Raw genomic sequence first — 16921 nt, forward strand, 5'->3', positions numbered from 1 at the left:
CTAGAACTAAGCAAATTTATACTGAGATAGAAGTCAATATCCTTTCAGTTAGTTTTGAACCAGAGTATGTTTGTCTTGAATTCCCTTGATTTGTAATGGCAAGAATGTTAGGACCAAAACTTTTTTTAGTGTTGACAAGTTAACAGCATTTATTATATTGTCATTTGCTTGAATGACCCTAATTAAACAGCTTCCTACGTACAGAAGCTGTCTAGAACAGAAGTGTTTATTGGGTTAAGTTAGGCACAGGGCCTTTCTACCTTCTTTTTTTTTTTTAATCTATTCTCCTTCCATTTTCAGTTAGGACTGAAACTGAAGTCTTCTATTTAGGAGACTCTTCTCATCCACCGTTACATCCAAATCACCTCTTTATTGAAAAATCACAATGGAAAACAGCTCATAAATTCCAATAACCTACTTTCAAACCATGGAATAAAACCTAACCAGCCTTTTCCCTTCCTAAAAGAAAGTATTCCTTAATGTGGAAACTTCAGGTATCAGTTACAAGTTGATGAAGGAAACATTTTTGGACACAGAAGGTTACAGAGTACCTTTTTGGGGTGGTTGTATTTGGCTTTATCTTTATCCCATTATAAAAAGATCTTCATAATCAGACAGTTACTTTTGAAAACTCTACAATTTCTATTAGAATGCCTGTATTCCCATTAAATAAGGGATTGCTGTTCCTTGGAAGACTGAAGAAAACTTGGTTCAAATTCTGATTCTGTCTTGTGAATTCTCTGAACCTCCATTTTCTTCATCTATAAAATGGAGATGGTGATGCCTTGCCTCACAGGGCTGCTGTAAGTTAATGTTTGCAAAGCCCTTAGTGCAGTGTCTGGCACATTTAAGTACTCAGTAAATTATAACCATTTTTACTACTTCTTAAAGGTATTGTTTTAATGTAGTAGTTTCTGTGAGTGTCATCCTCTTCATTTGTAAAACATGGAAAATACTGTCTGTCTCAAAGCTTTTTTTGTGCCAGAAGGAAATGTTTGTCAGCACTCACCATAGGACCCACAAATGGTAACCTATAAGGGGAACAACAATTGTTGTTATTAAAAGCCATCATATCATCATCATTATCATCATTCATGGCAAAGCTGTGGGAGGAAAAGTGGCAAAGGTCAAAAGGTATCTTTGAACTTTTGACTATTATGATGAAATTCTGAAACAGAAAAAGGTGGAAAAAAAATCCATTGAAGTTGCTTAGGTTTTGATTCTCTTTTTAGACCTTTTGCTTTCCTTTCATATTCTGTCTTGTTCGGCTTTTCCAAAGAAATAAAGAGACATGAAAAAAACAAGATTGATAGAATTTGCTATATTAAATTTTCCTGATGCTGACCTCAAAATGGAAGTCACAGATCTTTTTTTTTTTTTTTTTTAAAAAAAGGTGTGCCCTTAAATGTTGTTATAAATACTTGTTCTTAGCTTCTGACCTCAATTTTTGCAAAGAAATCAATTTTGGGTAATATTTCCTACCGCTTCCTTAGCTAATGGCTTTCCAAAGTTTCCATACTACTAGCTTGGTACCTAGTCAAAACATTTTCAAGAAAGCCAAACCAAGCCATGATGTTTTGTTGTAAGAACGGCTTTATGTCTTATGAATTCATGCACCACTGGGCTGGGTAAAGGTAGATGATAGCTTACAGTGAGACAAGAGTCATCTGGTAATTTGGCATTGAATGGCTTTTGTTTATTCCTGAGAACAACACTCTTTCCTCCCACAGCTGCTTTGTGAACACATGGAGATAATTTTATTTTTATGTACTGCTTTGTAAACCAACTTGTACTTTTCAGCTAGTGTTTTACCAAACACATTCATCTAACTTGCATGACTGAACATTTCTCCCATAATCTGTAAGAGAATGATTTGGTGTTGTGGATAACACAGATGCTTCCTAATAGCCAAGGTTTCTACCAAAATCTTTACATTAAGTTGTGCAGTGTAACAAGCTAAAATTCTAATACTCTATACAATTGTTATCCTTTAAAATTAAATGACCTGTTAAATAGAAGATATTAAATTCAGGTACTCTGAAATGCCTGTTTTGAGGCATTAGAGAATACATTTAACAAACCTTGACATCATAGATGGATCTGGCATGTAAAGAAAATTTGTGCAATACAAATGAATTTTTCTTATCCACTTCCAGGTATAAACTATTTCTCAAAGCCTAAGTAAGTACACACTGACTCTAGCGTTAGAATGCTTTAGTTTAACCACTATACTTCTTGCTTTCCAAATATGAACTTTTGTGGGGGGAGAGCGATTAGTTTTATATAATGTTGTAAGTTTTGATGACTATCAGCTCACAAAAGCATGAATTCCTATATAAATTAAAACTGAAAGTGAGCTTATTAAATTTAGAATTATGCAACTTGGATATGAACTCCTTTTCCAGACTCTCTTACGAGTTTAACATATAACTTAAATACAATAAAACTGTGAGTAAAAACTGTGACACTACATTTATATCCTAAGTACAGAAATTCAGTTTAGTCACACACCATGTCTGTAGCAGAAAACAGTCATTTCTTGTAGTTAATTGTATAGAAAATGTAATCTAGACTACCTTAAAAGGGATCAGGTTTCTATGCACAGGAACTATGCAGTCTTTAAGGAGCTAACAGGTCTTGAAATCTTGTCCATTTCATAAGAAGAGTAAGACAGGGGTCACATGTAAGTGAATCAACCACTTAATCTGACCGAGAAAGGAATAACATTAAGGAAAAGAAAATCACTCTCTTTGGTGATCTTATTTTACTTTTAAGCATTTAGATTATGTTTCTATTAAAAATTGTTATCTCTTAATTTTTAATTCAGCACATCCTCTTATTTTTAAAAGTGGAAGTAAATGATTAAGTATATGCTGTAGTTTATGGGATAAACAATTTCCAAAATCCTGAAGAAGGACAAACTTCTTGATTGGGATATACTAAAGAGAAAAATCCACTTTTCTCCTACAAATTATCCTAAGTTCACTGATATTTAATGGCAGTCATAACAATAAGAAAAATGATTTGTTTTGGATTTGTTTCAAGATAGTCAATTAAATTATAAATCAGATTAGGTTGTAACTGAAATATCTACTATTTTCTACCATATTTCAATAGAGTTGAAAATCCATTAACTTCAAATGTTAGCTTATAATAAACAAAATATAATGAAACCACAAGTTTAACTTGACAGACGTTCATTGTAGGAATATACACACAGATTTACATGCACATATTTCTTTACACAAAGAGCCATGATCTGATTTACCATCTAACATTCTTGCCATATGTTCAGTGCCATGACTAGTGTGTAAAGACAAATATCTCTTTATTAGCAAGTGAATAAAGCTTATTGGTCTGTGGTTCACACTAGCAATGTAGCCATAATGCCATGTTTTTAAATTTGTTTCTGGAAGTTGTTTCTTTTTAACTGCCTTTATTCACCATACATATCTTCATATTTAGAATTATAGATGTTTCTGGGGTAGATTAGTAGATAGGTTCATCGATAGATATGTTATAGTATAAAAGTTGATAAAATAATATTATCACCATTAGGAATAGCAAATTCAAAAATCAACGTTCTGTTTATGCATATGTATTAAAGAAAGTCAACTACTGAATATTTTCATGTAAGACAAAATCTCTATATTTAAATTATATTATCAGCTGTGGAAGTATTAACTAAGCCAGAGTCCCCAGTGGAGTGCAAGTTCTCATAGACTTTGAAAGCTGGAGTCTATTGAAAGATCTAACTACTGTAACTACACAGAAAACGTTTGCATTTAAGTGTTACCGACTTTATCAAAGTTAGACCATTTACCAGAAAGAAATTAGTAACTTTGACAAAGAGGCTCCTAAATGGCCTGTTTTTAAATACATAAGTCAGATTATGTCAACAGTTCAGTGGCCTCTCATGTTATTCAAAGTAAAACCCTTGTAGGGCTTTGAGTGACCTTTCCCTACCCCCACCTCTGGAATCTCCTCTCCTACCACTTTTCTCTTTGCTCATTTCATTACAGTCACAATAGCCCTTTTCTTTTCTTGAACAAGTCAAGCATTCTTCTGTCTCAGAGCATATGCACTTGCTGCCTGGAGCACTTTTGCTGCCCCAGATGTTGGTAGGATTTATTTTCTCACTTCCTTCAGCTCTCTGCTTAAATCAGTTAATAAAGTAGGTCTTCCTTGACCACTGTATATTAAAACAATAGCAACCATAAAAATGTCCTCCCTTTATCACCTCTGAGGGTTCTCATCTCTCTCATCCTGCTTTATTTTACTCTGTAGAACTTATTACCACATATATTTTTGCTTATGTGTTTAAGTCTATGTCTCCTTATAAGAATGTAAACTCACTGAAGATTGAAGCCAGGATGTTTTGCTTTTTATATTTTTATTGCTAGGCAACTCATACCAAAACAGGGATGTTGTTTGTTTTTTTTCAGTGCTGTATTCTCAGTGCCAAAGTATTGCTTGACATATAGCAGCTGCTCAATAAATATTTAATTGAATGAATGAACAATACAACTATATCCAGGACCAAAATAACGTGCTATTCCTTCTTCTTCCCTCCTGCAAATGTTAGCACTGGCTCAGTCTTTAGTATTGGTTTTATGACATTCCCTGCCTATTGTGTTCATATTTTTAGCCCCCAACAAAACACATAGCAGGTGTATTAAGTGATACCATGCTTTTAAAAATTCCATATATTTTTTAAAGTTAAACATACTCTATCTCCTGCCGGATAGTGATGGAGTAGTTTCTACTGTCACTGCCAGGCCTTAGGATCATATTTCCCAAGGAAGGGTTCTTCTGGAGCATCTCAGTTGCCTCTTTCCGGGACACTGCATAAAAACATCTACAGAGGTGAGATTAAAAAACAGAATTGATTTTTAACTGATGAAGATCATTACTTGAAAAAAAATGCTACCAAAATAACTTTGAAAGCTGCAGTTGTTAACTTTTCTTAAAACTTCTGGCTTTATTAATGATCTATTATTACAAGCCTATGCCACTCTGAGTATGCTAACATTAAGGCCTTCCTTCCTTAATTCTTTCAAAGCCTTTTTATACAAAGGCTATCTACTGATCACTATATAATCACCATTACCATTTGAAAATCTGCAAGAATTAACAATATATTCCAGTCTCAGTTGACAAATAGGTTCTTGGATAAATATCTGTTGGGGGGTTTCCTTTCAGGGATATAATACATGTAAATGTTTCTCTTGTATGGTCTATGTTTTATACAACTGATATTTACGTATGTCTGAACTCACTTCTTTTGGTATAATATGTCTTTCTATGGCATTGTTATTTTTATATGCAAAAAAATTAAACACTTCTCATTTTTATAATATGCAGATGCTCCTTGAATTATGATGGGATTATATCCTCATAAACCCACTGGAAGTTGCAAATATTATAAGCTGAAAATGCATTTAATACACATAACCTACTGAATATCATAACATAGCCTAGCCTATGTTAAAAATGCTTAGAACACTTACATTAGCCAATAGATAAGCAAAATCATCTAATAGAAAGCTTATTTAAGATCAAATGTTGAATATCTCATCCAATTTATTGAATACTGAAAGTGAAAGACAGAATGGTTGTATGGGTATTCAAAAAATAGAATTTATACTGAATGCCTACTGCATTTGCATCATCTCAAAGTCAAAAAGTCGTTTAACCGTTGTTCAACCTATACAGATCACCTGTATATTGTAGTCAAGAAAATATATAGTCATATTCATAGGAAAAAAAAACCTCATAGAAAAAATATGGCAGGAGGCTGGACATGGTGGCTCGCACCTGTAATTCCAGCACTTTGGGAGACCAAGGCAGGTGGAACACTTGAGCTCAGGAGTTTGCAACCAGCCTGGGCAACATGGCAAAAACTCTGTCTTTACAAAAATACAAAAATTAGCCAGGTGCGGTGGCAGGCGCCTGTGGTCCCGGCTACTCAGGAGACTGAGGCACAGTAATCGTTTGCGCCCCGGAGGCAGAGATTGCAGTGAGCTGAGATTGCACAGCTGCACTCCAGCCTGGGTGACAGAGTGAGATAGTATCTTAAAAAAAAATTCCCCCTCAAAAAATATGGTAGAATATCAATACACTAAAATGTTGATAGCAAATATCTCTCAGTGGTGGTGGAACAAGAAATTATTTTAACCTTTTATACATAATAAACATATATTACTTGTTTTATTGAGAAAAAAGAAAAATTAGCAGTCTGTGTGACTTTTTTTTTTTTAACCTATCAGTCTGTCAGTTGCCAGTGGTTTCAGGTAAACGTGATGGTTGGTAGGTTTCAGGGATTATAGTACAGATAAGAGTATGCAACAGAACCTTATGTCAAAGAGAGTACAAGGACAGTTTTTAGGACAACACCACCAAGATTCCAGGAGGAAAGAGCTCAGAATCTTTTCAACAATATAAAAAATAAAAATAAAAAAATAAAATAAAAACATTAAAAAAAGGCTGGCATGATGGCTCACGCCTGTAATCCAAGCACTTTGGAGGCCAAGGTGGGCGGATCACCTGAGGTCGGAAGTTCAAGACCAGCCTGACCAATATGATGAAACCCCGTCTTTAAAATATTTATATATATATGTATATATATATATATATACATATATATATATAAGATGTTGGTGAATTTAGCATTTTCTGCACCTCTTTATTTTCCAGCACCTTACACATTTTACCCAGGTCCGTTGCCAAAGTACAAGCTCAATGACTACTCACTGATTGACGACTGGTCAGTTGAATAGAACATTTTAGGTTTTTAAAATTTATTGGTATAATTTTCTGATAGAAAATCAGTCAATCATAGAGTTTGCATAGTGAAAAAATATATTTTCCTGCCTTCTTCATAGGAGTTTTTATTTAGGTGTGAGCTCTGGAAAGAGTATCTATTTATTCTAAAAACGTGGGTGGAAGGGGATTTCCTGTGTGGTAAGAGGGTTAGTTCAAATTTGCATTTTGTTGATCATGACATAGAAGAGGAAATGTGCCATGTACTCAGAGATATACAGTTTATCCCCAAGACTGCTTATTGTCCCTGTCTTAACAGGATCAAGTGGCTAACTCTCCTTGATAATTGGAATTTAGTTTCAATAACAATGAATAAACTGCAGTTCATTGTGCACTTACGCTGGCATAGGGTTCAGTACATCCACATAATCTTCAGTTGATTCCTTCTCCTTTTCCAGAGATGTACTCTGCTCTGTCTCAATCCTCCTTTTCTTTTCTCTCTCTAGGACCTCATGCAGTTTAATTACTTGCCCGGGTAGGAGTGACACATTTTGGGGAACTGACAGCTGAAACCAATGAAACGAGTAGGTAGGCAAGAAAACAGCTTAATAACTTACAACTTTAGTAAAGATGAGCCTGTTCTGGTCCGACAGGGCTACAGTTACCTGACAGAGGTGGATGAATAGGGAATAAGAAATAGAGGATTTTAGTCTAGGGTGGGTGTCTCAGAACTGCCTCTAGACCAACTACAACCTGCACAAAGTGCCTCCCCTTCTTCCAAGGAATCTTCCTTTTGATTTGGTCCCAAAGCAAAGAACATCCCACCTTGCACTACAAGCTGATTCAAGTAACAACAAACCGCACATTTTTCATTCTGAGCTCACTTGTTCATCAATGCCAGGGAAGTTTCAGAACACCTTCAAGGTGCCTCACTCTCTCACAAGTAATCCAAAATGATTTGCCCAAGCCACAAGACAACATGGGATTCAGATGGAACTGCTGATTCGTTGACTGAAGGTGAGCAGTCAGAGGTCTCTATTGTGTGTTCGTGGTGTGTTTCAAACATTCATTCACATGTTGGAATTTCTACTTACTAGTTGGTTTTGTGGTGGTTGTTACCTTTCCTAGAGATGTATTTTGGATTGACTCACCCATATTTGTCCTTCTGATTTATATTCATACCTCCAATTTTGACCTCATTATGACCAGCTCTGTGCTCTTGGAAGGTGTAGTTTGAATGGTAGGATATTTGTTTTATGTGACACTAGCAAGTCTGTATTTGGAGGTAGCCTTGTGTGATTATCACCAAGGGGTGCATGCTTTCCAGGAGGTATACAAGAAAGTCCATTAGAGTATATGAAGAAAACATTAGTAGAACTTCACTTTCTATTGTTACTATTTCACTAATTTCTATTATTATGTATGTTTTAATATGTGTATGAGTACATATAAAATTTACATAAATATTTACTAATAGGGATACGCAATAAAAAAAAGCTTAGAGACATTTTAGATAACTAAGCTAATAACCAGTAAAACAATTTCTGTATATACCAGAAAAAATAAAATAATGTGGGAAAATACCTAATGAAACACATATCTTTATTAATTGACTATTATAGCTCAAGCATTGTACATGTTTTATTGTAACTCCTCACAGAAATGCTACAAGGTATTGCTATGCAGGAGGGCACACTGGCTCATGCCTATAATCCCAGCACTTTGGGAAGCCAGTGAGGGTGGATCTCTTGATGTCAAGAGTTCAAGACCAGCCTGGCCAACATGGTAAAACCTGTCTCTACTAAAAACACAAAAGTTAGCTGGACAGTGTGGCGTGATCCTGTAATCCCAGCTACTTGGGAGGCTGAGGTAGGAGGTCTGCTTGAACTGGGAGGGAGAGGTTGCAGTGAGCCGAGATCAAGCCACTGCACTCCAACCTGGGTGACAGAGCAAGACTCCCTTCTCAAAAAAAAAAAAAAGGTATTATTATCCCCAGTTTACAAATGGTGATATAGTTTGGATATGTGTTCCCACCAAAGCTCCTGTGCAATTAGCCTCAGTGTTGGAGGTGGGGCCTGATGGGCAGTATTTGGGTCATGGGGATGAATCCTTCATGGCTTGGTGCTCTTCTCATATTACTGGGTGAATACTTGTAAGATCTAGTCATTTAAAAGTGTGTGGTACCTCCTTCCCCACTCTCTCTCTTTCTTACTCTCACCATGTGACATATATGCTTCCCCTTCATCTTCTGCCATGAGTAAACGCTCCTTGAGGCCCTTCCAAGAAGCTAAGCAGATGCTGGCACCATGCTTTCTGTATAGCCTGTAGAACCATGAGCCAATTAAGCCTATTTTCTTTACAGATTACCCAGTCTTAGGTGTTTCTTTATGATAATTCAAGAATGGCCTAATACAAATGGAAAAAAAAGAAAGATCAAGCTCAGAAAGATTAAATAACTAGTCCAGAGTCACACAGCTAGTAAGTTATGGAAAGGATGCAAACTGAGGTTTATTTGATTCAAAAGCAATGTTTCAGCTCTTTGAACTACATACAATCTGAGCTTCTCTCACTTCTTTTTTTTTTTTTGAGATGGAGTCTCATTCTGTCTCCCAGGCTGGAGTATAGTGGCTCAAACTCGGCTCACTGCAGCCTCTGCCCGGGTTCAAGCAATTCTCCTGCCTCAGCCTCCCGAGTAGCTGGGACTGTAGGTATGCACCGCCAGGCCCAGCTAATTTTTGTATTTTTAGTAGAGACATGGTTTCATCATGTTGGCCAGGATGGTCTTGATCTCCTGACCATGTTATCTGCCTGCCTTAGCCTCCCAAAGTGCTGGGATTACAGGCATGAGCCACAATGCCCGACCATCTCTCACTTCTCTACTAAAGTTATCCTAATAACAACATATTGTAAATGTTCATATACCATGATCTGGAATCACAACACAAAACAACATTTACAGTGTACAAAATTTGAGGCAACTTGTCTTCTCTTAAAAATTCACATAGGCTGGGCATGGCGGCCCACACTTGTAATCCCAGCACGTTGGGAGGCAGAGGCAGGAGGATCTTGCCTGACTTGAGGTCAGGGCTTTGAGACAAGCCTGACCAACATGGTGAAACCATGTCTCTACTAAAAATATATTTTTTTAAAACTTAGCGAGGCCTGATGGTGGGTGCCTGTAATCCCAGCTACTCAGGAGGCAAAGGCAGGAGAATAGGTTGAACTCAGGAAGTGGAGGTTGCAGTTAGCCAAGATTATGCCACTGCACTCCAGCCTGGGTGACAGAGTGAGAACCCATCTCAAAAAAAAAAAAGAAAAAAAAGAAAAGAAAGAAAAAAGAAAGTAAGACAGAAAGAGAAAGCAAAGAAAGAAAGAAAGAAAAAGAAATAAAGAAAGGAGGGAAGAGGAAAGTATTTTTGAATATGATGTATTAGCTACAAATATCAGAATATACAAAGGACCATTGAGTCAAATGGATAAGACCAAAAAGTAAATCTCCTTTACCACCTGTTACTCCCTAGCAAATTGCCTTATTTTCTTCCTAACAATTATCACAATATGAAATGATCATCTGTTTACTTATTTACTTTCTCCCTCTCCACCATCTGATAAAAATATAACTTTCATAAGTAAGTACAAAGGTTTAGATCTATCTTTTTCAATTGGTATATCTTCAGCCATTTTCACTCTGTACGGTCCATAGGGTGTTCAGCAATATTTGTTGAAAAAAATGAATCAACCAAAAGCAGTGAGCGTCCTACCTCTGTTACTGTAAGAATGAAGCCTCTCCATTCTTCCCCACTTTCTGTGTTCTCTGTCTAAAGTTGAAGACAAAAGCAGATGAAGCCAAAGAAGGAAACACATGAGTGACTGAGCATAAAATAAATAATTATGACTGAGCATAAAATAAATAATTCATTTTCTTTTTTGGCTTAGAACTATTAATGTGTACTTTTATGAAATATTTCAATATTATTTTCTTTTGTCAGAAGACATATATAGCTGTAATGTTTGCTTACTTAAAACAAATAAACGTAAGAATTTACTCAACTTAAAAAAATTCAATGTTAGCAAACTTATTTTTGCAGTATGTTAATTCACAGTTACTCTCTCCATTAACAGTTAAAATGGACTGGCTTTAAATTTAAGACAACCAAATTTGGAAGTAGAAACTTCTAATTCTTATCTGTAAATGCTATTACTGTGTTATTACTAATAATAACAATATGAGGCCAGGGGTGGTGGCTCATGCCTGTAGTCCCAGCACTTTGGGAGGCTAAGGTGGGACAATCACTTGAGCTCAGGGGTTTGAGACCAGCCTGGGCAGCATGGTGAAACCCATCTCTACAAAAAATACAAAAAATTAGCCTGGTGTGGTGGTGTCAGCTACTTGAGAAGCTTAGGTGGGAAAATTGCTTGAGCCTGGGAGGTCAAGACTGCGGCCAACATGTTTTGAGCACTTACAGTGGTAGCTGCTATTTAAGCACTTCACAGGTATTACTTGATTTAATCTTCATGGTAACTTGACAAAAGGTCCTATTATATTTTTGTTTGTTTGTTTTACAGATTTCTTCATTTAACAGATATTTACTAAGTACCTTTAAGTGCTAAGCACTGTTCTACATACTAGTTTATATCAGGGAACAAAACAAAAATCCTTGTTCTCACGGAGTTTAGGGTCTAGCCAGGAGCAATAAATAATAAACATTAAAGTAAATTTTATAGTGTCAAATAGAATTGAGAAAAATTAAAGGTACAGCAGGGTTAGAGAGGGTAGGAGTACAAATAGGGCGTAAGAAAGGAGAAAAAAGTTGCCATTGTAATATAGTGGTCCGGGTAGGCCTTGGTGAGAGGGTTTCATCTGAGCAAGACTTACTTCTGGGTGAAGAAACGAAGAGACAAAAAAGCTAAGTAATTTGCCTACAATCACAATGCATGAATAACTAATAAAACAACTCAAATTCAAACATAAATTTCTGACACCAATCCTGTGCTCTTCACCATAATATCTGTGAATCATCTGGGGAGCTTGCTTAAAATGTAGGTTTTGAGTTGGAGGATGGGGAGCTGCGTTCTTTAGTACAGGTGATTTCTATAACACGAAAGTTTAAAGACCAGTGCTTTCAACGTCAATCAGTAATCTCCCAGGAAAAGTCTCTGAGCATATCTTATTTAACTGCAAGTTGTTCTGTTTATGTTATTACTGTAGTTACTCGTTGACTTTCATTGGTTTATTTTGAATGCTGATTCAAAAACAACCTTAACAAACACCAGGTGGGATCCCTGACTTTGTTAGAGGGCACAGTATCTGGTTTCATGGTGCTTGTATACTAAACAAGTGAAAATGTATTTTTAAATTCCAATTCAAAAAACTAGCTCTTGGCCAAACACAAGCAAAAAATATTAACAAAGTATAAGACTTAGCCTCTCTTGTAATTTCCCTTTACTTCAGCTACTGGATGTGAAGAGGTGAATGTTATTTTAACCACAATCCTTTACAGACTACTGTTTCTTCTTACTCACCTTCAGTTGTACTTCCTCTTTTGGCAAAACAAGGGTGAATTTTGCACAATTCTTTTCAGTTGAATTTTGGTCAGTAAGACATGTGAGGTCTATTATGTCTAATTTGTCAACATACTGCAAATATAAAGGAAGATAACATTACATTATTTCATAGGTAATACACATTAGTTCTAGCAGAAAGCAAAGTAATATCTTCCTTCCAACTGATTAGTACTTTACATGATACCCTGGTTTTCCTAATCCCACAGGACATGTGGAAATATATTATGTGGTGGTATGCTGAACCTGGCTCACACAGATTTGCAAAAGCCAATTGTTAATTTTCAGGAATTTTGTAAACAGGTTAAACAGCCATTATTAAAAATTAAATTATTAAACATACCAATAAATAAATTACAGTCCAATCAAAAGTAATTAGGCCAGGCACAGTGGCTCACACCTGTAATCCTAGCACTTTGGGAGGCTGATGCAGGCAGATCACCTGAGATCAGGAGTTCGAGACCAGACTGACCAACATGGAGAAACCTCATCTCTACTAAAAATACAAAATTAGCTGGGCATGTTGGTGCATGATTGTAATCCCAGCTACTCGGAAGGCTGAGGCAGGAGAATCGCTTGAATCCAGGAGGTAGAGGTTGTGGTAAGCCGATATCGCACCACTGCACTCCAGCCTGGGCAACAAGAGCAAAACTCCATCTCAAAAAAAAAAAAAAAAGTAATTAAAACACAATTTGTTACATTCTAATTATATTTCTACAATTTGCTGTTCTCTATGTTCTTAAGGTAATTTACATCTTCATTTCTGTATGGGGAAAAATACCATATAATACTGTGCTTTTCTACCCAAATATATGTTCAGTGAGATCATATTGATAGTTTGAAATCAGCCATGGTGGGAGTATTTTACACCATGAAAACTGATAAACCTTACAAATCAATCTTGATTTATTATTTTATTGATGTCCAGGGGCAGCACTTATTATTTTTTTTTTTTTCACAAAAGGTCAAACAGTACCATACTTCAGGCACACATACAGTCTGTTGCACAGTCTTTGTTTTTGTTTTCTTTAGAAACGCTTCAAATACATTTGGCTGGGTGCAGTGGCTCACACCTATAAACCTAGCCATTTGGGAGGCTGAGGTGGGCAGATCATAAGGTCAAGAGATCGAGACCATCCTGGCCAACATGGTAAAACCCCATATCTACTAGAAATACATAAACTAGCAGGGCATGGTGGCAAATAAATTGCTCACATTCATTGATTTTAACGAATACATGATGTTTTGACATAAAACATTATTTTATTTTCTTTTTACTCATTAATGTAAATGAAAATATTAGATAATATTCATGTCAAATATCACATTTAATAATAAATTTATTATGGAAATAGCAGATTTAAATACCATTTCAATCTCTGTCAAATTATGATTGAATTATCTTAATAGTTGGTTACCAATCCAAGAGTTAGGCAAAAATAAAGGAAAACATTCTGTGAAAATCAATTGTCATTATGAACACTACAATAAAGACTACTGTGTATTTTTCTAATTGTGTACTATACACTTTATATCACTAATATTTGTAATACGTTTATGTACACATATATTCATAATTCTTTCTAGAAAGCTATTCAACATTTACTACACACCACTGATTATGGCATTCCTATTAAGAAATTCCTATCCTATCCAAGTATAATAAAAATATTTCTTCTGAGAAGTCGGTTGCTCAATTTCCACTGTCTATATGCAATGGACTTGCCTTCTAGTAGTAGAAAGAACCACCTGTAATAAGTATAGCGGGGTTTTTATGATATATATATATTTGCTAAATTAGCCTCATTCTTGAGTTCTTTTTATCTCCTTTTATGTTTCTTTCAATTGTGCCCAATATAACTTATTTTATTGTATATTTGTAAGTCTTATTTTTCTGAGTAAGGTAGGACATAAAAATAGGTATATAATTTTTTTCCCAGAGCTATTTCCATATTGGTGAGATAGATAGTAAGTTTGAGTTGGCCTGCTTATTTCCAATTTAACCATTCCATAATGTATATACACTTCAAAACACCATGTGTACATAATAAACAGTTTTATATGTCAATCTTAAATAAATTTAAAAAATATGAAAGGAGAGGTACAAGTGAAGAAAGAATCTAAAATTAAACAGAAGTCTTTTTCTGAGGGATTGTCTAGATCAAGCTTAGTGAGTTTTGCTGCAACAAAGGAGGAAGCAACAGAGGAAGAGGTGACAGTTAGATAGAGTGCAGTAGCCTGATCCGTTGATTAGAGGAAAGGGAGTCATATCTTTTTGTTTTTATTTGTATCTTGTGAAGAGGCTTAAAGGTCATCTGTCTAATCTTGCTGCCATCTGATGGCATCTCTGCCAGGGTATCCTTTCATTAGTCATCCAGCCTGTGTTCAAACATCCCTAACATGGAACTCATGCCTCCTGAGCACTTCTGCCTAATAGCAAGGTTTTGCTTGTATTAAGCCCCAACTTTTCTACAATTTTCATCCATTGCTCCTAATCTCTTCTTTCTGGAGTAACACAAAACAAATTCAGTGACCCTTTCACATGACTTCCTGACAGCCTTTCAAATATTTAAAGGCAACTTTAAATTCTTCCCTGTTGTAAGATAAAAATCTACACTCTCACCTTGTCTATCTTAGTGCTTTCTTCTAAGACTACCACTCAAAAAAGTTCCCAAAAGGTCTGTATATTCTTTTAACAAAATTGGTAGATGGGCAATTCTGAGTCATTTCATTATAACTATCTTCTCATGGCATTTTGATGAAGAAGGCTAGTTTAGGAGCAAGACCTGGATTGTACCTTTCATATTACCTCTCTGACCTTGTACAATTTGTTAATCTTTAATCTTCACTAATTTCATCTATAAAGCCGGGGTTAAAATAGCAGCCATTCTGTAGAGTTGTGAGAAGTAAATTAGACAATGCATGTAAAATGCCTGAATGCTGACTATATGCCAGTTACTTTCTTGGATCCTTACATGTACTACCTTATGTAATTATTTTGAGAACCTTATCAAATGGACTACTATTTTTATTCTTATTTTAGAGATTTGAAGGTTGTGTTGGAGATCTTTCGTTTGCTCTTTTAGATTCACTTTTATTCCTTCACCACCCAACACTGCACCAGAAGAGAGACCTGTATGGATAACATCGAGGAGCTCCGTACCCTTTGAGTTCCTGTTGGGTTGGACCACTGGAGAATGGTGGCAGAAGATCAGAAGACTGAGGCCAGGTATTTTTTACCCAACGCAGTTGCTCCCTCAATCAAATATCATACTCTCCTCAAGGCAGTCATCTCTACACAATTCTCACTACTCTCCCACTCTTTCCTCTCAGTCCTAGATATGGTAATGGACATTGTTATTCACCTCAGGGTTCTGTACTATCTTTTGTAATTTTCATACACTCTGTTCACTGCTTTGCATATTTATTAAAGCTTTATTAAATTCTCTTCAAATTGTCCAATTCGAGATCTCTTTTGTTTCCTACCAGTTCCCTGTCTGTTAACACTGAGACACAGATCAGATAACTAGCTCAAGATTCCACAGCTAACAGTGGCAGGGCTAGGACAAACACCCAGGCAAGTTGTCCAAAGAGACCAGGCTCTCAATTACTAATCTTTACTGCCTCTTGCCGTGTAGTAAGTGAGCAACAACTGTTAGCTCTCTCATTTACGGTGCATTAGAAAAGGTTAAAATGAAAGCTCTTTTACATTTACTGAAATCAGTGGGAAATTGGAATGCATAAAAGAGAAATTAATTTTGTAAAATTTATTATGGTATTTGAAAACACTCTTGTATAAATCTTGTCTATACAGGACTCTGGTAAAGATGACTATGTTTGTTTTTTATTTGTTTATATTCAGTGGTTTCTGCCTGGTTTGTCACAAATGGCACTGAAATGATTTCACGTGGAATACATTACACAGATTATTTTTCTGTCTCTTTCATTAGATGTTAGCTTCTAATAATGCAGTTCTAGGAAGTGTGGGCTACTATATCCAGATCCAGAATGTTTATATTTAGTCAGGTTACTGGCTCATAAAAACTCCTATAAATATAGTGTTTCAAGGTAGGTAAGCATTTGCCACTAAAATAATACATCTTATTCCTGGAAAAAACTGAAACATACAATCAGAATTTGAAATAAATATGCATAAGTAAACCTTAGAATCCCTTTATTGTTATTCTCATGTTTAATCCCTTGGAAGTCCTGCTTTGTGGGATATGTTTTTGTCTTTTTATAAAAGTTAAATAGCGGCTTTGTATGCTCTGGAGATCGTTTTGTCCCTTTCCAATTATAACTGCATGCTACAACAGATCAAAAGTGGGAGAAATTGAAGCTATCACTTGGTATTAAGCAATAAATGTGCAGATGTCTTGTTAAAATTTTTCACTTTTTAGCTAAGTTTAGTTATCAGAATCAGAAAGAAAAGAACGAAAAGTAAAAGAAATGAGTCAAGGCCGGGCGCAGTGGCTCAATCCTGTAATCCCAGCACTTTGGGAGGCTGAGGCGGGTGGATCACGAGGTCAAGAGATCAAGACCATCCTGGTCAACATGGTGAAACCCCGTCTCTACTAAAAATACAAAAAATTAGCTG

General features: G+C 35.8%; 1 protein-coding gene across 3 annotated transcripts in view; it reads right to left on the bottom strand.

The window, feature by feature from the left end:
- STAP1 (signal transducing adaptor family member 1) overlaps positions 1–16921 on the bottom strand; it is a 53913-nt gene that overhangs the window by 23289 nt on the left and 13703 nt on the right. For all 3 annotated transcript variants that reach the window (XM_037734242.1, XM_017516570.2, XM_017516569.2), the window contains 4 exons: positions 12286–12399; positions 10524–10580; positions 7162–7328; positions 4730–4858 (listed from right to left, as the gene is read on the bottom strand). In XM_037734242.1, coding sequence (XP_037590170.1) covers positions 4730–4858; positions 7162–7328; positions 10524–10580; positions 12286–12399 — 467 coding nt within the window. The remainder of the gene's footprint in view (positions 1–4729; positions 4859–7161; positions 7329–10523; positions 10581–12285; positions 12400–16921) is intronic.

Source organism: Cebus imitator, unplaced genomic scaffold (assembly GCF_001604975.1).
Source record: "Cebus imitator isolate Cc_AM_T3 unplaced genomic scaffold, Cebus_imitator-1.0 Scaffold594, whole genome shotgun sequence".
Classification (NCBI taxonomy): domain Eukaryota; kingdom Metazoa; phylum Chordata; class Mammalia; order Primates; family Cebidae; genus Cebus; species Cebus imitator.